The sequence below is a fragment of the Pelecanus crispus genome, chromosome 5 (genome assembly GCF_030463565.1).
Source record: "Pelecanus crispus isolate bPelCri1 chromosome 5, bPelCri1.pri, whole genome shotgun sequence".
NCBI classification, from domain to species: Eukaryota; Metazoa; Chordata; class Aves; order Pelecaniformes; family Pelecanidae; genus Pelecanus; species Pelecanus crispus.
Genome location: NC_134647.1, coordinates 54,149,845 through 54,174,170, shown reverse-complemented (window position 1 = coordinate 54,174,170; position 24,326 = coordinate 54,149,845). Strand labels below are relative to the sequence as shown.

Here is a 24,326-nt window from a genome sequence, read left to right as displayed (position 1 = left end):
GTGGAAGTTTGTAGCTACACCATACACAACAGCAAGTTTAAAAAAAAAAAATGCAGCTTTAGAGCCAGGCAGCATCAGTATACAGTAGATGCTTTCCTTTACCTGCCAAATACTCATTTTTGAGAGGTAGAACACTGAATAGAGATTCCACAGTCATGATTTATCATTAAATAATCCTATAGAAGTGCCCCATACTTATGAGTGAGAACTCATCCAATATTTAGTATGGTATTGCACTTGCACGTGCTCCACACTGCCGTAAGTTAGATTTATCCCCTTGCCATGCATCTAGTCAAAAACTTCCAGTAAGATGTACCACATGATAAACCTCTGGTCACAGAAGGAAGAAACCAATAGCCTCTGTATGTACTGCCTGCTTCAGGAAAACTGTCAGCCTAACTTGAGAGAAGCAGCAAGATTTATTCACCCCTTTTAAACAAGGTGAGCAGGTTGCAGCCAACGAGACTGATCCAGATAGTTATTTGCTGAAGATGACAGTGTAGAGAGCTTCCTGGCCTAAGAAGGAAGCCTTAAGACGCATACTGATCATCAGTCTGTTTAGCAGTAAACTAAGGAGCATGAACAAAAATGCTGCTGTCATAACCACTCAGGCAATAAAGGGTTCACTAGCAGTGGATGGTACTGACATAATTTAACAGTTTACTCAAGTCTGAAGGCTGGGTTTGTTTCTGTAATGGGCAGATTCTGCCTAAGCAAGCAAATTTTACAGAAACTGTATAATGCCACAAAAATCTCTGTGGGGCTGTACTCTGCCAGCAAGACAGAGGCTGACAGTACATTCAGAAACACTTGCAACCTCCAAGGGCAGCCTGACGCAGGGGCAGGTTCCGGTGCCTGCAGTCACCTGAGCCAATGAAAAACCTCACCTCCACACTGGAAGTTTTGCAAAGGGAGAACTAAGCACACCTCCTTGCCCAGCTCCCTACTACACAGGACTATAGCCAGTATGGCTAAGACAAGAGAGTCACTTCTCAGCATGATCGTTCTGAATTTTCCAAATTGTCTACTTTGCAGATCTCACTCTTGTTATCCGAGTTGATTTCCATGCCATAAACTAAATCAACTGCACTACATCAGTGTGTTTCTACTTGTCCTACAGCACAATTAAGAAACATCTAAATAAACATGCCCATGCCATTTATTTCTCAGAAACACCAGAAACAAAAGGTCAAGTTATCTTCTGAGAACTTCCTTGGTTTGATGAGCAAACAACTGCTGGTAGAATACTCCAAGTGGAAGATGTTTCCAAGACTGTGGCCAATACTGCATAGGCTGGTTTTGGACACATGAAGCCTGGTGCAGAGTCCCATCTTGTTACCTCCCAAAGGCAGTCTTGTGCACTGGTCAGACCTTCCGTGAAGGCTGTAACTGTGCTTTAGGAGAACTTCCCTGCCTGAGGTGGCGGGCCAAGGAAGCCCCCTGCTTGCTTGGTGGCAGCCCGGGAAGGAGCAAGACCGAGCATCTTCTGGATGTTCTGCAAAAACAAGAACAGAAGAGCAGGACAGTCTCAGACCATGAGAAGGAAGACAAAGAGGATGAAATCCCAACTCTGCTTACAAGTACGACCTTCCCACTAGTTTCAACAGATTCAGGTTCTCGCCCACATAGCCTTACCAATCTGGCTACTATATATTGCACCTCTATCCCTGGGCCACTCTCCTCCACCTCAGCAAAAGCCTTCTGATCATTAAATCCACATTTAGGTTGAGGGCTCTTTAGCACCTCCAGCTACACACCACACACAGTCAGCTGGCAGGTACCTCGTTAATGTCTTTGCACACAGGTTGGTTTAAAATCAACCTACAATAGTTATCTTTGCAATTTAACTGCAGTGCACACACAGGAGCAGGTTCCTAACATCTGCTCATATGCAGAACCAAAGCAGCCCTTGGTTTTCACAAGTTCCAGAAACCCCTGTTAATGGCAGCCATCAGAGCCTGAGGGTATGCAAGCTGGCGAGGAAGACTCTCTCCTAATGCAGTTGGAATTTGGGTCAGCAACATGGCAACCGGAGTGCGTGCCAAGTTCAAGTCAGGAGCTTAGGCACAGAATTAACATGAATACTAGTGATGCAGACAGAACAATGGTTTGGTGGAGACATGCAGTATAACAGGACATATGTAGCAAAAACTGAAAACTGACTATTGAGATGACCTCATCTGCGTTTGAGCAGGGTGTTTCAGTGGAAAACAACAAACAAGGAAAGAATTAAGTAGCAGAGCCAAGTATTAGCCGAAAAGTCACAGCAGAATATTTAAAAGTTTGTTATTTTTCTTGATTTTTGTGAAATTCCTTTTAAATTTTGCAGCAATGCAACTACGAAGAGCTACCAGTTCTTTCAGTTTCATCCTTCACTGTAAATAAGTACAGCTCAAGATGCTGCTCATGCAGTGCCGGCAAGACATCTGATACAAGGGAAAGAAGAAAACAACTGTGTCCCCCTCATGTCACCAGCCGAGTCCTGGCTACTGAGACAACAAAAGGAGGAAGGAGGATTTTCTTCAAACCTGAGTGACCTCTCCAAAATAACTGTCAGGATAGGTCAGATAGCAAGGTCATAGAGTTCTTGAACTTTTTGATCATGGAAAGAGAACAAACTAAAAAAAAAAATTAAAAAAAGGCAGACAGAGCTTCATAATTCCACAGTAGCCAAATTAGAAAAAAAAATTATCAGAATCATTCCAGGTGGAGACTATGGAAAGGAAGGTTTCCTTCCAGCCCACACACAAGCATGAAAGTAAAGGAGGTGAACACTTGAAAAGGAATTACATCAGGTTTAGTCTGTGGCCTACATAAATCAGCCACTGGTTGATATTTAGCAGCTGAACATATACAAGAACATTTCACTGTGGGAGACTCCTTCGTGCAGTTCCTCTTCTCAGAGCTTCCTTAGTCAAGAGACAGACAGAAGGGAGAAAACAAAAGAACCTAATGGACAGATCAAATAACACCAGAGGGTGCTGCAGAGTCACCAGCAGGCAGGACCAGGATCCTAGCAGCTGTGTACTGGCTCACCCGCAGGTCAGAGATCCTAGCAGAGCATCATCCATTGAAGCAAAGAAGTGTGCACTGCCTCTTCCCTGTTCCTTTAAGTATCAAGAGAGAGAACTGTGGTGCTAAAGTTGACTCCATCTGCTTGAACAGTTCCAAGAGGAAGAGAGATGACAGTTTGTCTGTATGTGGATCCAAGACCTACAGTCACTCTCCAGCATTATGCTTCCACAGTAGTTCCCTCCTTGCTGTGGAAGGCAGCTAGCCTCTTGCACTAGCTGCAAAGCAAGTTTTGCTGGACAGCAATCCTGAAGTCTACACAGCTGGAGACACCAGGGCTGGGGCAAGGCACAGCAGAAACCTGTCCTGTCTGCTGTGCATCACGTTGCACAAGGAAGCCTGCAGAGTCTACTTCCAACAAACAAGACCATCACCTTCAGGAGCAGGGAGGAAAGACTGTAAGACTTAAGGATCCAAACTCCTCATCTGAGCTCTTCTGAACTTTCCTCAAATGACAGCAGGAAGGACAGGAGCTGCTTACACTTTTGTCTTCAAACCCAGAAGGAGCCTCAAAGACAAGGCAGTGAGTGGCTCCCTGCCCCAAGATCAGGCCGTGTGGGAAAGTGCACTCCTGGCAGTAGGGATAATTGCTGGCTCCTCTTCCCACTGGGAACACATTTCGCAGAGAAGCAGCCTAATCTACAGTTCAGGCATGTGTGAAAAGGAAATGAAGACCAGCAAACGCCTGAGGAACAGCAGCATATTCCTCTTCACAAACAGTACAGGTGAAGGCTGGGAGCTCAGAAACAGGAGCGGGGACAGAGGATGTAACCCTGACATTATGCCTCCCGCCCAGCCCACAGCAGACTTTCCCAGCTGAAACCCAACAGCTCAAGGACCCTAGGAAGGCCTCTCCCAGCAACCCTCCTCTCTCCAAACAGGAAAGCAGGAGGAACTAGGGGACAGGATTTACGTGCCAAGGAGAGCTGGGAACAGCGCAAAGGAAGTTACTCACTGCGAGTTGACTATTTTGGGAGATGCTGGCCAGGTCACCGGCAGCAAGCTTCCCAGTCTGTGTTTGAAGAGTTTGTCACCCTCACATGCCTGAGGACCACATGAAGAGACTACCTGATGCTGCTACTGCCCATCCCACTAATGTCAGTTTAATCACCATTCAGTTAGTCTCCCCACACTCACGTACTCCTCTGCATTTCCCTCCAGGCCACAGGTTTGTTGGGTTTTTTTCCCCCACACAAAAGAATTCCTCTACTGCTGAGCTCCTTAGGGACATCTCTCTTCCCTGCTTTTGATCCCTTCACAGGTACCTCCAGGATTTAAGGGAAGGCTGGGGGATGTATGGTCTCCTTTGTTTGTAACCTGTTATCCTGACTTTTGGTACACCTCCACTCCCTTCTCCTCCTGTTGTCAGCAGCATCCAGCCAGACAGTAACTCCCACAACAGTACTCCTCCCTCGGGCTAACAGCTGTTTTGAAGCTGACCTGGTGAGATTTCCCCTTTTGCACACAGTGAAACACAAAGGGTCACAAAGCTTTCACCTCCAAGGTCATTGAAAGCACTGAAAGCAAGTCTTTGGCACCATTTTAAGCCCTTAATTACTTTCTTCCCCTCTCCCCTGGCCTCTCACAGCCCTTCAAAGTCCTCTTCCCAATGCTGTTATCAGTTCTTTCAAATAGTAATAAAGCCAAGAGCAGGATGCCAACAATCACAGCTTCAGTTCCTAGCTTTTGCACAAGCTAACATGGCTGGTCTCTGCCCTTCCCTCCCTCCATATAGCAAGGAGGAAGAAACTGAGCTGCCTAACAGCTGGAGAACTGCAGGTATAGTTAACCACAATCACATAGATAAGGCAGCAATATTAAGACTACAATCTAACACTTAGAGAAAACACCCTTCTCCAAAGCAATGAAGTAACTCCCATCCTCCACAGGGCCATCAGCACGAACTCTCAAGCGCAAGGGCAACTTTTTTCCTGAATTTCTCTTGAAAGCCCAACCCCCTGCAAAGAGCTCGACATTTCTGCCCAGAACCAGACCGGACCACCACTCAGTTCATGCCGTCTACCAATTTCACAATAGGAAACATCAGGAAATGCCCAAGACTAGAAATAACCACAGGAATTATACTTTTGCACAAAAAAAAAATTCCATGGGGGATTTTTCAGCAAGGGAGTTCCCTGATCAAACCAATGGGTGCGGAAAAATCTTGCTGATGGTGCTATTTAGTTTCACTAGTAATCAGCAAGAACGGACTTTCCATGTAACAGGTGAGTAACACAGAGCAGCACCAGGCAAGGTTGCCTGAAGGAACTGTCTGAAGGAACAGCATCCCAGGAATTCAGGAAGGTGATCCTAAGAGCTAAAAAGGTCTCATTTCTTTCAAAGCAGCAAACACTGTTCCAGTTACTGGGAAGTGAAACAAGATTTGTCTTGCAGCAAACAGAATGAGGAAGCCCCTGGCCTTTGGTGTGCTGAAGCTGGCCCTGCCTGGAGTATTCTCCAATTCATTATCTGCTTTCACACAGGACCAGACACAGATACATTTCAACACAAGCACCCAATATGGAGGGTTATGGAGAATTCGATTCACTAGCATGCACTTTGCGACTAAAGGAACTCTCTGTTACTACGCTGCTCCATCAAGCTCATCCAAACTTCTGACAGCAGCTGGCATAACATGTCACTTCCCTTTGCTGATCTGCTTTAAGTCTTTCTAAGTCCCTTGGCACTCCCTGAGGAAAAGCAACAAGTCGGTCAAGGAGAAAAGCAAGAATTTAGGAAGTGAATCAAAGAAAAAGGAAATATAAATACAGAAGAGCAGATAATTTGCAGCTAGTTGCACCAGCATTCATCCATCCCCCAGAGTCTATTAAACATATCCCCAGCACCCTCTGCAGAACTTTGGAAAACAAAGTAGACTTCTGGTTGCACTGGGAAGGTTCACTTGTCCTCAACAGCCACTCTGCCACTTAAGCTGCTAGTGAACCTTCCTGACCAGGCACTTCCCTTATCCTCACTGATGCTTCTCTTTTCAAAAGATGGGGCTAACCAACTTTCCTGGAGAGCTATACGTAGCCTACTCTTGGCTTATCATACCAGACCCCTTTTCTGTGTCACATCCCTAACAGTGGGAGAGATTTGACACCAAAGGTAAAGTTCTTAACACTCTGAAAAAAATCAGGCAGTCAGCAAAAACAGGAAGGACAAACCCAAAAGAACTCTTTTAACTCTTTCCTCACTTTTCTAGCAAATTTATGGACTGACTGAACCTTTATAGAACCTCAAGACACCAAGAAACTTTCCCCTGAAGGTGCTACACTTCTTTTCTCATGTTACTGTAAAAGTCATAATTACTAAGAAGCAGGTCACAGATTGGCTTCTGATGGAGACAAAACTGTGGATTGCCATACCAAGGACTCGAACACACAATGAAGTAACCCATATCTGCCAACTCTGTTCTAGTGCCCTGGTGCAAGTGTCCAGTCAAGTCTTTCCACACCAGTCCAGGACAGCAACTGTTTTTATGATCCCAACCTAGAACTGCTTTGAATATGAAGCATAGGCATGAAGGCAAACACAGAAACCACAAACAGATCAAAGATCATACATGCAAAACTGGACAGCAGTAATAGACTCCTCCTTATGGATGGAGATGTGCTTTCCCTGCTCCAGGCATACAAGAGACACAGCAATGTGCTCACCTGTCTGATTGACATTGTACAGAGAATGTAGAGGAAGATGAAGGAGCAGTCGGTGTAATCCTCGCCCAGAAGGTTACGGTGGGAGAGACCTTGGATGTACGAGAGGGGGATAAACGGAAGCTTTGCCACCACTCTGCCATCAAATCTGGAAAAGAGAGCACTGGATCACAATTGGGGACAGTAAAAGAGTCTTTGGCTATAGAAAGAAGAAGTGAGCATCTTCAACAGGCCACGAGAGCAGATGAGACCACATGGAAAGCTAAAAAGCCATGCTGTCTTCTCCAGCCCACCTCTATATACACAACACCAAGGAGGCTAAATACACCTCTCACAAAGCCCTCCACACCCAGTCATCCACAGGGTAAGTAGGCTTCCCTCAGTAACAGTTTTGCCATAGTCAGAGCCAAAGTGTTTCATAGGGATTTAAGTGATCAGCTGAACAAGCTGTTGGTTCATAAACATCTTGGTGGGCGTTATGCATTTTACTGGTGCATTTTATTTAAAAGTCAGATTTAGCAGGTAACTCCCCAGAACACAGACAGCACTTGAATAAGAGATGGATGACTATCATCCTGCTGTACTGCAGTTAATGCAAGAAGATGGACTCTTTGCTTTAAGCAAAAGAGCATTTTTTTTTTAAGCAGAGCGTAAACCAAAGACACCTATTCCTTTCCTAGAGCAGCTATACTTCTCAGCACAAGAAGGATGCATAAGAGAGCCATCAACAGTATGCTTTTTAATACCAACAGTCCTCCCTGCATTAGCTCTGAAGACAAAGGCAGTGCAGAGGCAGGATGATACACATATTCCAAGCAGCCTGTCCTGCTCCTGGAACTCCTCCAGGTCCACATTCCAGGGCATCAGGCAGAGTGTGAATTCTGGCCAGTTCGCAAAGATTTCTCCCAACCCAGACAGTCAACCCAATCTTTTGAAGTAAGTGTGTATGATGCCTCATCAGCATGTGCATATTTGGATGTTATTTTCTCTGCATGTGCTGATTTTCTAACAGGTGTTTCTTGTTTCAAGAGATCCTAAATGAGCGTTCTTTCCTGTGGAGATGCATTCACACAGCTACAGCTCAAACACACACCAACTTTGTTTACATCTCACAGGCAGTTTGGCAAAAGAGCTAGGAACGGATGTTTATCTCCCTGTAACATCCCCCAGTGGCTTAAAATTCTGCGTTATTCCTGCTGCGAGAGTGACAAGTACTTCAGCAGTAGCACCCTGAGGTACCTGCTTTTAATTCCAGCAGGTTTTCACAGTTATCATGAAGGGGTACTGAAATGCACAACTCCTCGAGTAAGACAGAGAATTGATTGCATTAAAAAAGTTTCTGACAAGAGAAAATTGAGACACACAGAAGCTAATTCCTGTCCCAGGAGAAATCCCATCTGCTTGGAGGCCACCACCACTACAGATCTCGCTGCCCTAACATACCTTTTAAGCTACAAGAGTAATTCAGCTGCTCATCTTCAGCACAGCATTCTGCTCTTTGGGTTTAAACCAGGCTTCTTGACACTGACATACCATTCCAGCACAGTCCACCCTGCTGCCCCGTTACTGCTGAGACTTTAAGGAAGAGCGCCAGTCATCACAGTAATTTCCATTTCGGCTAAGCTGGCACTTGGCAAAGGTGAGATGCCCAGCCACAGAGCAGCAGTGCCTCCATAGTACTTATCCAAAGGGTGGCACATCATGCTGTTTCCATGCAATTCCTGCTCCTTTTGTCCCCCAGAGCAATGAACTCATTCAAGAACAGGAAAGACAAGCAAACAAGGCTACAGCTATTGCAGGTGTCAGCCATCCCTTCCCTCCTTTTCATGCCACACCCACAGCACTTCCATGGATGACCTGGCAGCAGCAGCTTCCCAGAGGGAGCCTAAGAGCCTCCTGAATTTGTAACTGAAGTACTCTCCTCCTGAGACAAGCAGTTGCTCAGCTGCTCCTTATGCTATGTCAAGAGAATGACACTACATAAATGAGAACCAGCTCCATCAAACCATTCCATCAACTTCAAACAGTGCAAGTACAATCCACCAAAGCTGCCATTCAGATACAAATATACTAGCTACCTTGTAGTGAGACCAGGAGCAAGAATTTAACTATCTACCCCAAAGGCAAGACAGACAAACTATAGATTTTAATTCAATAGCCTCAGCTATTAGCAAGAAAGCTATTTCAATTCAAACAATCGGTGAGCTCTCTGGATACTCGTGCTGTTCATGTTCAGGTTCCCTTTATCAGGAAAGATATGCCCAAAAGCTTCACATCAACTCTGTGGCTTATAGCATGGTCCTTGTGGGCAGGAATCCTCAGGAGGCACAAGGCAAGTAAACTTGGTGGTCTTAAAGGAGAAGATACCAATAAACTGATTTTTTACGTTAATATCTACAGAAAGAGGAGCCACACAGGATTTAACCAAAATCAATTCCTTCCTAAAGTTTTCAATGAATTTTCAGTCCGGTAATACTTGTCGGTCACAGCATACTCTGAACTGCCTCTTCCCACTCTAGAAGAGTGGGCAGAGTAGGTTGGGGTTTTTAGTTTGTTTTTCAGACTGTTTCAGGGGCAGGGGTGATGGTGGTGGTGTTTGTATTACATCCAAATAGCTAGGCAAGCACTTAAATGCCTCAGACGCAGTACTATAAATCCCCACAGACACTATGTTGCTGGACACACAACTCATGATGCACCTCTATCCCTACTCCAGGCTGCAGTTAAATGAAACATCAATGACTCAAGATTGTACCCAAATTTTCAAGTCCTTTAGTGTTGTGCTCCTCTGCTCAGTTTCACAGTATTCCAGAGAATGCTAGATGCTGAAGTCTGACTAAGCTGAATAAATAAAGAATCCACAAAGGGGCACTTCTGTTATTACGTTACCCCCTGTTTGCAATTTATCCACCCACAGATCTGCAGTAAAATAACAATTGACTGTATCCTGGGGACTGCCAGCACAGAGGCCAAAGGTTTTGGTGCCCAAGAACGTAAAATCCTGTTTGCAGAACAAGTGTATCACCCCGATATTAAGCAGCCTCCCAAAGGTTATACTAACCATATTTATGTTATCTTCACATTTAACAGCCAATGGGAAGTTCACATTTCAAGACCGAATCAAGTTTTACAAATCAAGGAGAGTCTTCTAGTTTTGCATGTCTGAAACAGAGCTGTCTATAACTGTGCAAACCAGTATAGGCTTTTTTTGTCTTTGTTTTTTAAAACTAGACCTATCCCAGGTCATTTTTAAAGCAAAGGAAGATAAGAGCCCATGCCTGGACCTGTTAAGTGTCTTGACTCTGATCACCGTAAGTAGGGCAACAACGAACTCTGCAATTACAGCTCATTTCTAAGGGCAAGGGAGCTGACCCAGTTTTGCTTGCAAGAGCACTCTTTGGTCACACTATTTTAGCAAAGCCAAAGAAGCTGAAGACTGTAGCTGCTTGCCTGACATCTACCAAACTTGCCCTTATCAAGATACTCCCAAGCAGAAAGGACGCTAGAGTTGTGTCTAGATTGAATGCAGTTCGTTCAATTTGATTGCATCCAGCATGTCGTGTTCCCTTGTGAGCAGAATATACATGTGGTGACCAAACAACTGCATCCTTGTATGAAATATTGATCCATTTTATACAGATTAGTTATGGTTCTTGGATTGACTCTGTCACTGTAACACTACAGGTGATAGAGAGAAAGTGGGGAATATATTCACCATGAAAATTTAAGAAAAATCCAGGAAGTTGATACTTACATGGAGTTAAACATTCCCATCAAGGCAGTGAAGCAGAAGCCAATGGCAAACATGGATTTCATCCTAACCTGCAAGCAGAAAGGTCAGAGATAATCAAAACAGGCCTACACTGAGGGATTACGGGCTCATACCCTTAAGAACAGGCTTCGTACAGCATCACTGAAATCTAGAAGGAAAAAAGATGACCCAGAAGGGCAGAGTGATTGTAAACGTGACTGAAGAACTCCCAAAGAGAAGTCTGGTCAACAGCTGGGTACAAAGGCAGCCACAGAGTGGACCACTGACGTGAAGAGCTGCTTTGGGGTGGGGGTGGAGGGGGGGCAGGAAGAGTTCAAGGACTGTCCTGTTACCTTCCACAGGTTGGGTTTGGGTTTTTTTTTTTCCCCCCTTAAGCCTATACAACCAATCAGCAGGGGATCATTATGAAGACAGAACTTACAAAAGAAAGTCAGACAAATTAATTCTAATTTGAAAACATCATGGAGACTTACAAAGATGAAAATAGCTAAGGCTGGGCATGAGATGAGGCAGTAACTGCTGGAGAACTCTGTGGCTCATACTAAAATCTGTAGCTATTAGAGATAATCCAGAAGGACCTTTCAGGAAGAAAAGCTGCTATGTCTGCCAATTGAACAGTCTTTCTGTTGGAAAGCTGACTGAAACCTTCAGCATTCGGGAACTGGCTTTAATTTTCTTACCATTGACAAGTCTCTGTTGTTATTCTTCAGTTTCTCTTCTTGTCTCTCTGGAAAGACAAAACCAACAACAGTTATAATCAGTTACACCAACCTAGAAACCAGAGTGTTTTCATTTCCAGGAAGACTTAACCTTCTTGGCTCTCCAAACAAGTAACACTTCCAAACCCAACTCTAGCTCTCTATGCCAGACAGCAGAAAGTGAAAAACTCTACATAGTCAACTGCTTCTCCACCATAGCAACATACAGCAAAGCAGGCACAAAAGAGGAGGAGGCTAGAATCACACAATTCAGCACTTTTGAAAGAAATGCACAGAATGTCAAATTTGCTAACTCAACCAACTAACACAGTAGCATGAACACTGCTGCCAGAAAAAAGACAGTGCCTCTATACCGCACTTCCAGAAGAGAGTGGTCTCAATTTGCTGCACACCAGGCTCACCATTACAGATACATTATATAAGAAAGGATTTCATTTTGGAGGTGTCAGAAGGGACTCTGAAAATGTACACAGACCCAGAAGCTGCACTTCAGCAAGGCTAACACCCTGCTGGTCTTAGTAATGAACTCTGGACCCCAACAGGCCTAAAAGATTCTCCAAAGTGGAAAGGTATTTTCTACATAAATTTCAGTAATGTGTGTATTACTATGCTTTGCAGAGAATATTTTACAATACTGCTTTGGGAGTTTAGTCTGTCCTTAAGTCACTACAAACTTCAAAGATGCCCAATTTTCTGAGAGGGCATTTTCCACGCCCTTCACTGGAGGCCTGTTCTGGCCTTGAGCATTATCCACCACCTGTCACCTTTCTTGTCCCACACCCCCATCATCGCTTGTCCACTAGGTTCCTCTCAGACTGAGGATCCAGAGGGGCAGCCGTGGCTTGGAAGCAATGCCTAGCTGAAGTAAGGATGTGGACAATGAAGAAATATCCAAAGAACAGTGTGAGTGAAGAGAGAGGGGATGCAGAAGGACTATCAAGGGCTATCCAGCATTCAAGTTGTCCAGTGGATCCCAGCTGAAGTTTCAGCACAAGAGGCCCATGGCACAGAAGCTCAACAGTTATCTTTCAAGCCCCTGCTAAATACAAGGACTCACAGTAAGCATTATGAAAAGCAGTAGCAACACCCCGATCCAATTTCTTAGAATTCTCACTGCTATTTTCAATTGCTCCAAACTACAAACCATCCACTCTGGCAGGAACTTTCCAGACACCTGCTTCCTGACCCAGGTGGAGAGTTTTGTTCTGGGACATTTCAGCAACCACAGGCCAGCTCTTTAGGAACCACATTTGGCACAAATACTTGTTTTTTCCCCCTCTGCTACATAACTAACCATCTATTTAGATGGGCTAAAGGTCACATAGGGACAAAGAATACAGCTCTGACCCCCCCAATATACCTGACTTGTTTCTCACCTATTTCTACAAATTCAAAACAAACAGGTTCTGGGTATCCTACCACCTTACATAAATGGTCTATTCCTGCCCAAAGTCATACATAAGCAGCCTGTAAGTACTTTGCTATACAGCTGGGTAGAGGCACAGAGAAAGAGGACTGGGTCAACAAGCAGCACCCTGGACATCCAAAAATCTTCTTATTCTGCTCCCTGGAACACAAACCATGAGGATACAGCGATAATCTTATTTGCCAGCATTGGGGTTTTTTTGTTTTGATTTGTTTGGTTTTGTTTTGCTGCCTAACCCAGCACTCGTGGACTCTTAAGAACATCACTGTCTTTTCTTCTAGGGGCACATGGATGCAGAAAGCAGTAGCAAAGTTTAAGCTAACAAACACACTCCCTAAGCTGAAATGACAGAAGGCTGTACCACGATGTTAAAGGTGTCCTGTTCCAGCAGTGTGAAAGGTGATTTAGACACAATGTAAAGTGAACCAACTTCAGTCACACTTAAAAAGTTTGATAAGTAGGAAATACCAAATTAAGCCTTCCCATGCAACTTTCACCCTACCTCCTTGTGTATATGTATGATTCACCACTTACATAACCAAGTAATATCATACACACACCTCCTGCCTCATTCTGCACACAAAGCAGATGGCAACTGAGGCAGGTCTGTACCACAGCTGTGACTTGTCTGTAAAGACTCAGCTCTTTTTTTTTTTTTTTTTAACTAGAATGGTAGAATTTAAAGGAAATCCAGCACAAGTAAATTTGCTGTTACAACAATGCTACATCTTGCAGAATGATTTGACATACAGTCAGTTACTAGGATCAGAGATTTCAAAAGCAGTTAACAGCTGTGAGTCATTTTCTAGATGTCCAGCTTGACATTTAGGGCCTGATTTTTCAGAAACACTAAGAGTTCAGCTTCACTGGAAAACAAATGAGATGCTGAAGTTATGCAGCACTTGCACAAAAAAAGAAAAATAAAAAAGAAAAAAGTCAGTCTCGTTATCTTAGGCTTGGCCAGCAAGCATCACAGCAAACAAAATCAGTGGTCATTTCCTAAGTTCTGTTCTTAGTCCCTTTGTGCTTTGTTTTTCATTTGCAAAACAAGATTATTTCAGTGTATAAAAAAATTGGTGGAGCATCTGAATTCCTCAGATTCTACTGTTTATTAGTTTAGTCCAAGCACAAGTAAAATATTCTCTGCTAGGAACATAGCTTGGATGGTGCCCTGCAAAAAAGTCATTGCCACACATTCAGAAGTGATCACATGCAATAACAGCAGGTAACATTAAAAAGTTGCCTTATCCACCAAGTAGTATTCATCCCATGCATGGATTATTCAAGATTAAGAACTTAAAATGCACAAGAATTTTGGCTCTTGTCCCTTCAAGAGTCTAGCGATAACAGGTTTTATACCTAGGAAGAACTGTTTGAAGATATGTTTATAATTATTCCCAAGCTTTGTACAGATCAAATGACTAATCCAGCTACCTGGTGTTACAGAGGAATGAGGAAACCAACTCCCAGGAGTTTCTGGGAAGTGTTTCTGCCACAATTTCTGTAATAATTTAACTGAGCTTTGCTGCACATTTTACTTTAGAGTCCTGCAGATAACAGAACTTTCTAAAGCTTATGTCCATTAAACATCTACCATGTTGTTCTTGCATAGTTCAGTTACCTTTACCTGGAAAGACTTAAGCTTATTGACAGTGAAAAAGAATGGAAAAAATAAAACACTACGTAAAACTGACCAAAAATAATTTAATCAAACTTTTCTGAAATAAATCTAAGTGCAGTTAGAATTAGCATGCAAACACCTTCAGCTCCTAAGTGTTCAAATGAGGAAAAAAAAAGAGAAAGATCCAAAACCACAATCATACAGTCATATAGCTGTTGCAAGCTGCCAGTATACTGTAGCAAAGAGCTTTGACAACGGAAGCTAATAACAGTCATGGATGGATATAAAGGCTCAAATCAGAGAGAAAGGCAACCAGGTCAGCAAGAAGTGCTGCTCCTCTCAGCGATGCCTGCCCTTCTCCGCATTTGACTGAAACCATCATGAGACTTGATGTCTCCTGTTTTCGAAGGGTAGGGCAAAACTGTTCATATTCCAGTCATCAAGCCAAGAATCAGCTCTAGTACCACTTTAAATAAATAGTTTTGAAAGGAAGGAAAGTATAATCACTTCTGTAAGTTTCTCAGCCTTCCCTCATTCTTGGGGCACCACACTCCTCTCCCAGTCTTACCTATTTTCTTTTTCTGCTGTCGGCCTGCTGATTCAGTTATTGTTTCCTTCTTCTTTTCCACTGCCAAGTGAAAAGAAAGATATTCCATCATTTCTGCATAGGGGTACCACCACCCCTTTTCTACACACCAGACAAAGCATTTTATTCCTTCAGAGAACAGGGGCACAAAAGGAAGCAAGGTATGACTAAGAACATACTCAGAATCAACAAGTTATAAACCACCAATGCTGACTCCACCAAACACTTAAAAATAATTTAAAAAGATTTCAAAACCCTGGATATCAGAATATTTAAAGGGTTAATTTTAAAGTCTGTCAAGAGCCCATTACATTGTTAACTGAGCAGTCTGGGGACAATTTTGGCTCAAATGACCCTTGCTGATTTGTCATTAGTACTAGACAGTACTTTTGATTCAGCAAGTGTAATGAAAAGAGCTTTGTGGCAAGCTCTGCTCCCGATTATCTGCAGTGGGAAGCAGAATACAGGAAAGCCTGTGTTCTCGTACATCCCTTCTTCACAGGCAGGCATTCTCAGGGGAAATGCTGTCCAAGTGGTCAGCCACAGCCTCTCCATTCTTCAATTAATTAGTACTGAAGCATATCCAATATTTTAAAGCCTAAGCTCAAAGTTACTAAGACCCCAAATCAGACACTCACCAAGCATCTGCAAACAACTACCACTGCAGCAAAAAAGGCTAACGTAAAGCCAGCATAGTGAACTTACAACACAGTAAATGGGCTGCTCATCTGCAAATGCTCTTCTGCTGACAGCAAGAAGAGCTTTCTCAGAAAGTAACAGACATTTTAATTTAAGACCCGTGACAAGTGTACTGCAAGAAGTGAGGATGATAAAGCATGGCTATGGTCTAAAAACAGATAGCAACCCTTTATTTACTCTATGTATCTGTACCATATCTACTCTACCAATGAATAGACTTGGCTCAGTATTAGTTCACAGAACCAGCTTAGAGACCTGAGCATTAGGACTGTTCTCCCATAGGAAGTACTAGCTGAGCACAGATCTAGCCTTGATTTCAAAGCACAGGTGAAATAAAGAGAGGCAGCCTTTAAAGTCACACAAGGATTTGTAGTGCTGGCTTCTGAAATGCCTGCGATATGCAAGTCAGTCACAACTGCTAAGAAAAACACACTAGCCCAGACAAGATACCCAAACATCATCTCTTCCATGGTAATGTAGCAAGCAATTGTTTTTTCCAAAGAACAAGCATACCTCTGATGGTCAGGCTAGCACAAGGGGAAAAAAAAACCCAGGGAAGTCTGCTCAGAGGGAATGCTGGAGAGAGGTGCCAGATGATACACCACACCCAGTGCTCACAGAATGCTCTCTCCATAACCTTCCTTGTGGATCCTGATCAGCCCATCCCAACCCTAGTCCACATAACCCCATCGCCCCCAACTCTAAACCCAACTGGAGAATACTTTGACTCTTTCCAGGCCTACCTATTGCTCCTAGCCCTAACAAGAGAGCTCCTCCAGACCCCAGCTTCACTCTAGACTGCACTATCAAGGCTTATGCCAACCCCAAGGAAATCTACAGCCCTACTTCCCTTATGGTTTGAGCAGCACAAATAACTGTCAGGCAGTCTCGCAAGCCTGTCCATGGGAACATACATGACACAACACAGCAGCAATTCTAGAGATAGCCTTCAGCCTTGCAAATTTACCACTACATTTACCCAGAACACTTACTATCATCTCTGCAGCAGTCTCAGACAATGCTGTGCCTCTCAATAGAAACAAGAGTACAGGAGGAGATGAAACTAAGGACTGTGAATAACAATGTCTGCTGAAGCACACTACTCGGCCCATTTGTTTTTGCAAATCCTAAGGATTGCTAGGACTCTCATGGGAGAGCTTAAAGATCTCAAATGTGTTTTTTCCTGTTTCAGATGTGTTAGATAACAGTTGAAAGGTGTGGCTCAAGTGGTCTACTTTGCAAGTTGTCTGTAAGCCATCAGGTCAGCCAGCTGTCCTTAGCACAGGAGGGGGAAAAAAAAAAAAAAGCTGAATTTTTAGTGACTCCTTATTTGGTTTTGTTGTTTTTTTTTTTTTTTTTTTTTTTTTTGTTGGGGGTGTGGAAATCAAACAGGGAGGTAAGAAACTAATTGAGATGCATGAACCTCACATCTTTCCCTTCACAGATTATAGCCTAGATACCAGGAGAGCCATAAAAACAAACAACATTAAACTCTTACAGCATTCATTAAGCCCCAGAGATTAAGTCCCACTAACTGCTTTCCACAGCACAAACACACCAGGACATCAACTCTTTAAGTTTTCAGCTGGGTTTCAACTACTTCTCTAACTTGCTCTTCTGGGGCTAATTCTACCCTACGTATTTTTGTCAGCCAAGTGGGATTAAAGTGAGGCAGGCAGAGACGCAATCCACATCTGATGCTGCTTTGATGACAAAAGCCCCTAATTTAGGAGCTGTGACACAAGCATAACTATACTTCAACTCTTCAGTTTGTTTTGCCCAGGGGAAGGCTGGAATAAGCTAGACTGCAAAGAACATGCTTTGATAACATTGTGCTCTCACGCACTAAGAGCACTGACATCCTGGTGAAATATTTTTAAGGTAAAACCAGCTCAGGTTTGGTCCCAGTTGTTGTGTGCTGCCTCTTACTGCTGCAGCTTGTGTAGGGTGCACACAGTTGAGTTTGAAAGATCAGCTAAATTTCTCCTCTGCTCCTTGGCTGCTGTTACAGACCAGTCCATTGAAACACTCCATGCCCAGACTCTCCTGTTTACCGTTCTTCTTAATATCTGATACATACCTTCTGACTGCTCACACTCTGCTCCCTTTTCCCTTCCTCCCTCGTCCTTTATTCAACCCCTCCCAGGCCTCTCAGATCTCCTCCCTATGGAAATAACCTTGGACTTTTTCTTCCTAATCAATTCTATTTGTTTCCAGTTTATACTAGTATAATTTATTTTTATACCAGCTGATAGCTCAGACCTTTCTATCGTGACTGTCTTTACTCATCCCCCACCATGAATCATCACTTTTACTCTTTATTTTATGCTTTCCCCTTACGGTATTCGTTATTCAACCCTAGTTCCTTCTTACTACAGATCTCAAATTCTCCACTGCCCTTGAAAAGCAGAAACTGCATCTTTGAATTTATTTTAGGCATCTAAAGGAATCTACATATACAGGCACTGGCTACTCATGTTCAGAAAAAAAAAAAGATACCACTACAGATCTCTTACTCCCTCCCATCCTCCATTAAGAGGAGGGGCAATTCAGACAACGCAACAGGGCTTTGCACTAACCTTCCCTCCAGCAAAAGACAAGAATTAAGGACATAAATAAGTCCCCCCAGTACGGATTTGTGTAACTTGTAAAATTAGGCTCCTATGAAATGCAATGAATGAAGAAAGTTCTCTCCCTCAACAGAAGAGGCAGCAGGAATTTCTCAGAGCACAGACTATTTAATTTGACATCTGCTAAAGCATGATATAACAAGAGCAACAAAACACATTCTCTAATGTCTTAAGAATACTTACATTTCTTGCTCTGTTTTTCCACTTCAGCCTTTAATCTCTTGTATTTGTCTGTTCGGTATACCAGCACCCAAGTTATACCTGAAACAGACACTCAGCAAATAACTACAGAAGTAAAGACCTCTTGCAATAAGAGGGATACAAGTTAGCAAATACATATGCAAAAAATACACATCGTGTCTACAAAACCACATTACAATACGGCAAATGTAGCACCACCAGACAGCTATATCATCACTTTCCTTCAAATCCCCTTCTCAAGTTCCATGTAGCAATGGTGCCTATAAAATAAATGTCTTTAGAAGTTATTGGCCATCTTACTGAGCACTGCTGTTTTGTGGGACTCATTCAGTTCCTTCATGATCATATTTGCCAGCTGTTGCTCACCTTAAAACCAGGAGTTGATTAAGGCAATAAACATCTTTGTGTTCTGCATTTTCATAGCACCTAATCAAGGCCCGAGGAATAATTTCCACTCCTACCAGGACCTGCCCATTAGCAGTAGCACATTTTGAAAAGGCAAATAGATTATCAGGCTATAAGAGACCTCAAGAGATTCTCCAGTCTAACTCCTTGCACTCAATCATGATCAAACTGAGTTGTGCCACAAGTGCAGAACCAGTGGTTTGTGAACAGTTTAATCTGTGTAGGAACACAAAGCTTTTGGCCCCTTTTTTGGCTTTGGTTTGACAACAGAACTGCACTACTGAGACCCAGGAATCACCAGCTGCAGAGAAGGGAACCCTATAGATGCTATGAGGTCAGGACAGCTTTGTGCTGTGAAAGTCAATGGGTGTGTACACCATCTAACCCTAAATTCAATGCAGCAGGGGTCCTAAAAAGCAAGTATCATATTCCATCTCGGACTTTCCCTGCCCTTGAACGCCCAAAGACAGTGTCTTGCAGCTCTGATATGAAGGAGATTTTGGGATATAGCTCAGTGTCGGGAAGAGGAAGCAGCCTCTGACTTTGACTACCCCAAAAGATATCTATCCAACCTGTCTTTTAAAAGCTGCAACTATTTCAACACCCTACCATTTAAAAAGCCTTTTCAAACAACCATCTAAAGTCACCATCATTGTAAGTTCAGGTGGTTTCTTCACGTGCTTCCCACAAGAGCTAGAGAAAACCACCACTGTCCTCTTTCAGGCACACGGAAAACTGCCAGCCCATCCTGCCATAGACTTCCTCCTAGACCAAACAAGCCCAATTCCCACCACTTCGCATCAGAGGTCAGTTTTGCATAAGTTATTCACTGCTGTCCTCCGGGATGCCTACACCCTGCCTATCTCGACCTCCAAGTGCCAGGCCTCAGGCGGCCCCGAGTAACTGAACCTCGTTTCGCACCCTCACTGTCCTGCTCTCCCTCCGACGCACGCTCTCCCTTCCGTTCCGCCCACACTCCCCAGTGACCCCAACCCCACCCTTTAACCCGCTCCCTGCCAGATCTCAGGGACGGCGCGGCACAGGCGAGGAGCGGCAGCCTCCTGCCCGCCTCCTCCCGGCCACCCCCCAGCCGCTCCGGGCCCTCCCCACGCCTCCCGCGGACGGCACCACTAAGCCAGGACCGGCCCCAAGGCCTCCCCACTCCGCCCGGCCGGGACAGGCCCTACCGGCCCGCGGCTGCTGAGGGAGCGACGCCGCAACCCGCCCCGCGGCGGCCCGGCGCTCACCCTCGGCCAGCAGCGCGGTGCACACGGAGATGAAGACTATGAGGAGAGTGTCGGCGAACATGGTACTCATGATGGTGGTGGTGCCGTCGCCGCCACCCCCCCCACCCCGGTGCCGCCGCCGCGCTCCCGGAAGCAGACCCCGCCACCCGGAAGCTACAGGAGATCACGTCGCCTAGCAACAGCCGGAAGCGAGCTCCGCGCTTCCGGGAGATGACGCCGGCCAATCGACGCGGCGCTGAGAGAAAAGCCGCGGGAAGAGTGAGGGGCGGGCAAAGCGCGAGCAGGCGCTGCTCTCATTGGGCGAGGCGGCTGTCAATGCTGGCGGCGGGGCTCCGCCCCTCCCGCGGGCCTCGGGGCGGGCGGCCTGGCGCGGCCGCGCGGTGTGTCATGGCGGCGGCGGCGGTGGGGATCCCCGGGGCCCTCGGGCACGGCTCTCTTGGGAGAGCGGAGCCGGGACCAGGCGCTATCCCTGGGGCTGGGGGCGGCGTCCTCCTGCTTCAGCACCTCCCGAGTCCCACACACCCGGTTCTGGTGGTGCCCAGGCCCTGCGCAGGGCCCGTGGTGGGCTTCGTGCTGCCAGCACTGCCCTCCCGCCGTCGCGCTGGGCCGTGATGGCCCACAGGGCTACTTCCGAGCCGCTCCGAGGGCCGTTTCCAGGGCAAGATGCACAGGGCATTTGCTTTCGTTCAGCGTTCCCGCCGCAGTCACCGAGGGGTTGTATGGAGCAGCTTCCCAGTTTCTAAAATTGGGCCCTGGGTTAATTTGCTAATGGCACGAATATCCTGCTAGTGCATAGTGGCAGGAGGTATTTTCTGGGATCAAATATTTACGAGTACTGTTGCCTGCCCTTTAGTGGGATTCCTTGCTGGCCTGTTCTTTCCTCATACATTAGCAGCAGAGTACTGCATTCAGTAATTAAAAGGGCTGGAAGCGGGGAAGTAAATTTTACATTTCTGTGCGTGTGTAAAATGTTTGCAGATGGGATGAGACTAAGAGGAACACTAATGAGGACAGTGAAATAATGGCAAGGATTTAGCAGAGAGGCTAATTGACTTCTATTGAGGCTCCAGTGGTTACAGCTGGAGCAACAGAACTAGACCAGATTCACAAGCTGTAATGGGGTAAGGAGACCTAGAAAGCAGAAATACAGAAAAGGAAACAGGGCAGGCAGGGAAGGGCTGGTTTCTGCCTGTCCTTACGTAATGGAGGAGCATGCCATCAGTGAAGAGCAATGCACTGTGGGATTACATGCGCAGAGCTGAGTAAAGAATAATGAAGGGGAAAAAGCCCTGCTGTCGCCCATAAATTAAACACTCCGTTCAGAAAGACGGTGACAAAACCATAGTTCAGAGAAGGCAGCGCAAGTAATAAGTGAGGGCATGAGATTAGACAGCAAACGAATCCTCTGGAGCCTGGTGACATTTGCATACAAGGAGACACGAAAGCCACATGTGTGCAGGTGGCTTCACAGTTGAGTCAGGCGTTACTGAAAAGTTGCAGCTAAGCACCCTCTGTGCCCTGAGGAAAGTCCTGGTGCTGCCTCTGGGCATAGGGAGCTTTCTGCAAGATCTAGGAGAACTGAGAGCAGAACCTGGCTGTGAGCAACAGGACTCCAGTGGGAGGGAGGGGAGAACTGAGCAAGAGCCATCAAGGAGACAGGGATGGAATTAAAGATGGATATTTCAGTTTAGGGCGAGCAGCAGGAAGATATTAACAGCTGATGACATGGCAGGACCCATTGTAATATTTTGTGCCCTGCTGTGTGCCACCTCATGCACTTGGCTGTGCTGTATGCTGTCCTCTGCCCTCCCCTCGCTTTAGAGCTCCCTGGATTTCCTGGCTGTGAGATGTATCAGTATCAATCAAGGCAATATTTGGAGACAGTTTCTCTTATACCACTATAGCAAATGATTCACCCAATATCAGTTATCGATACCGAACATGGTCTGTCACAGAACACTTGTGCAGCAAAAGCCGGGCCAGGAGGAGATGGTCAATGAGAGGAACCTCTTTCCTCTCTAGTGTCTGTGCTTTGAACTGGAGGTAGAGGTGGCACGGGCTCTTTGTAATTTCATCCTGTCATTTTAAATCACACCAGGATCCTTATCAGCAGGGTTTTTTCAGACAACAGAAGGCATATTACTCTCAATGGCATTTCCTTTTTAAAACAGCATTCTGTGCTTTGATCGACGTGTAAAGGACAGGTGAAGAGTTGGGTGCGGTTTGATTCAATCTAACAAGCCTGGGATATGAGAAAAAGGAAAGCATTTGCATAATATATAGCTCTGGATGCATGAGTTAGGGGCCGGTGCGGTCTACAAATATTCTAGATACAGCAGAGGTAATATTTATGGAGGTAGCCTCGAAACCAGATTAGAGAGAGACATGTCCAAACAGATTTCATATACTGAAGTCTCCGGACTTAAGCTGAATAGAAGATTAAGTTGCTTTGCACAGTATGTTAGTGAGCGGCAGCTAGGAAGAAGTGTGTGTAAAATTCTCAGGTTAAGTTCTGAGGAAAGATGCCATCTAAAGCTAACTGGGACTTGGATTTGACTCACTTCCAGTTTACAGCCCTGGCCTGGTTTTGAAAGAGCCGTTAATGTGATCTTTGCAAGTTCTCCTTGCGTTCTGTATAAATAAGCCTTGAATATCCTTAGCTCGTACCCCTCAAGGGCCCATCAAGAGGCGTTTACTCATCCTTCCTTCTACCAGTGTGTCTGCTCCTGCCGCATGTCAAGCGTCTGCAAGTGTCTGGTTTAAAAGGGGAACTGGAGATGAAATGCCACGATGGGCATCCTGCAGAGATGCTCAGCTCTGAGGTCGACGGACAGCACAGTCTGAAACAGCTTCAGCACAGCAGAGGTTTTGATCTGCCTCCAAGCCGGGCAGCAGAGAGGCTGGCAGCAGTGAGTGTAGGCATGAGGAGAACGAAATAACCCGGAGGTCATGACACGCTTGAGGGGGTTTTGCCATGCAGATATGGGTGTGTCGGTGTGGGGGTAAGAAAGAAGAGCTGTGAATAGCTCCTGGGGCCTGGCGGTGTGCGCAGGAGCCGTGCCCACAGTCAGCACTTGGAAACTGGCATGGGGCCGTGGGAATCCGCTGGATTTCATCCCCGCAGGAAGTTCTCATCCACATATAGCACTTCCTCCCCTGGCACCGGCGGCGCGCAGTGCCATGCTCCCATGCCACAAGCCGCAGTCCGTGGGGGCACAGTTGGAGGGGAATTGGGAGTGGTGGGCAGAGAGGGGCCACACCTTCCCCAGAGATCCTTTCTCACATCCTGTGTGATAAGGGCTGGGACGTGGGACCTCGTCTGACTTCCACACCTGTTTCACTTTATTGAAATGGGAAGTTAAAAACCTCACTGAAACTTCTGATCCTATGAACAGGGCTGGGAGAAACCTTAGGGCATTGCTTAGGCCATCTCTTGCCCCAGCACAGGATCAACTCTACTAAAAATTTTCTATACTGGAGCTTGCCTAGTGCATTTTTTTAAACCTTAGTAGTGGAGAGTCCTTACTCTCCCTAAACAGCTTTATTCCAGGACTTAACCATGCTCGCACTTAGAAAATGTCTCTGAATATCTATCCTGAATTGCCCTTGCTGCAATTTGAGCTGGCAACATTTTGTTCTAATCCCCATGGGTAAGAGAAATGTATTCCCTTCCTGTTTGTGGCAGCCTTTTATGTGTTTGGAATTGGTTATCATGCGTCCCCGCAGCCATCTCTTCTCCAGACTGATCTCGCACGGTCCTTCTGCTAAGCCAGACCCCAGGCTGTTCCCAAGGCCCCGCTGGAGCCTCTCCATCAGGCCTCACCTTTCTCGAAACACGGTACCCTGTGGCGTTGGTACCCAGCAGAGGGTTAGCTACTGCGTCCTGCCTACGTTTGTATGTCCCAGTGGGATGTTTGCCTTTTTCACAGCAGCACGGCATTGACTCTTTGATCTACTGTACTCCCGGATCTTTATCTGTAAAAGGGCTGGCTAGCCAGCAGGTCCCATCTTGCGTTTTCAGGGATGGTTACTCCTACCTAAGTACAGTACTTGGCACTTGCCCGTGTGGACTTGCACCCTACATTTTGCCGAGCCTTCCTGGATTTTAAGAGCATTTTGACTTTGAATCCTGGGCTCCAGAGCACTCACGGCTACTCCCAGACGGGTCCCATTTGCCAAAGACACAAGTGCAATTTTTATTGCTGGTTTTGGGTCATTGATAAGCGTTCCAAAGTGCTCGCAGGAGCAGGGCCCGGGTGGGGTGGGAGAAGCCAGGGTGGGGGACATATAAC

General features: G+C 45.5%; 1 protein-coding gene across 1 annotated transcript; it reads right to left on the bottom strand.

Moving 5' to 3' along the window:
- Positions 1-1,141: 1,141 nt before the first annotated feature.
- On the bottom strand, positions 1,142-20,119 carry TMCO1 (transmembrane and coiled-coil domains 1). The gene is made up of 7 exons (XM_075710983.1): positions 20,035-20,119; positions 18,365-18,442; positions 14,835-14,894; positions 11,181-11,227; positions 10,483-10,550; positions 6,732-6,876; positions 1,142-1,495 (listed from the first exon to the last, which is right to left on the bottom strand). Exons 1-7 carry the CDS (start codon positions 20,102-20,104, stop codon positions 1,397-1,399), a joined length of 567 nt encoding a protein of 188 aa, XP_075567098.1. The 5' UTR covers positions 20,105-20,119; the 3' UTR covers positions 1,142-1,396.
- Positions 20,120-24,326: the final 4,207 nt, after the last annotated feature.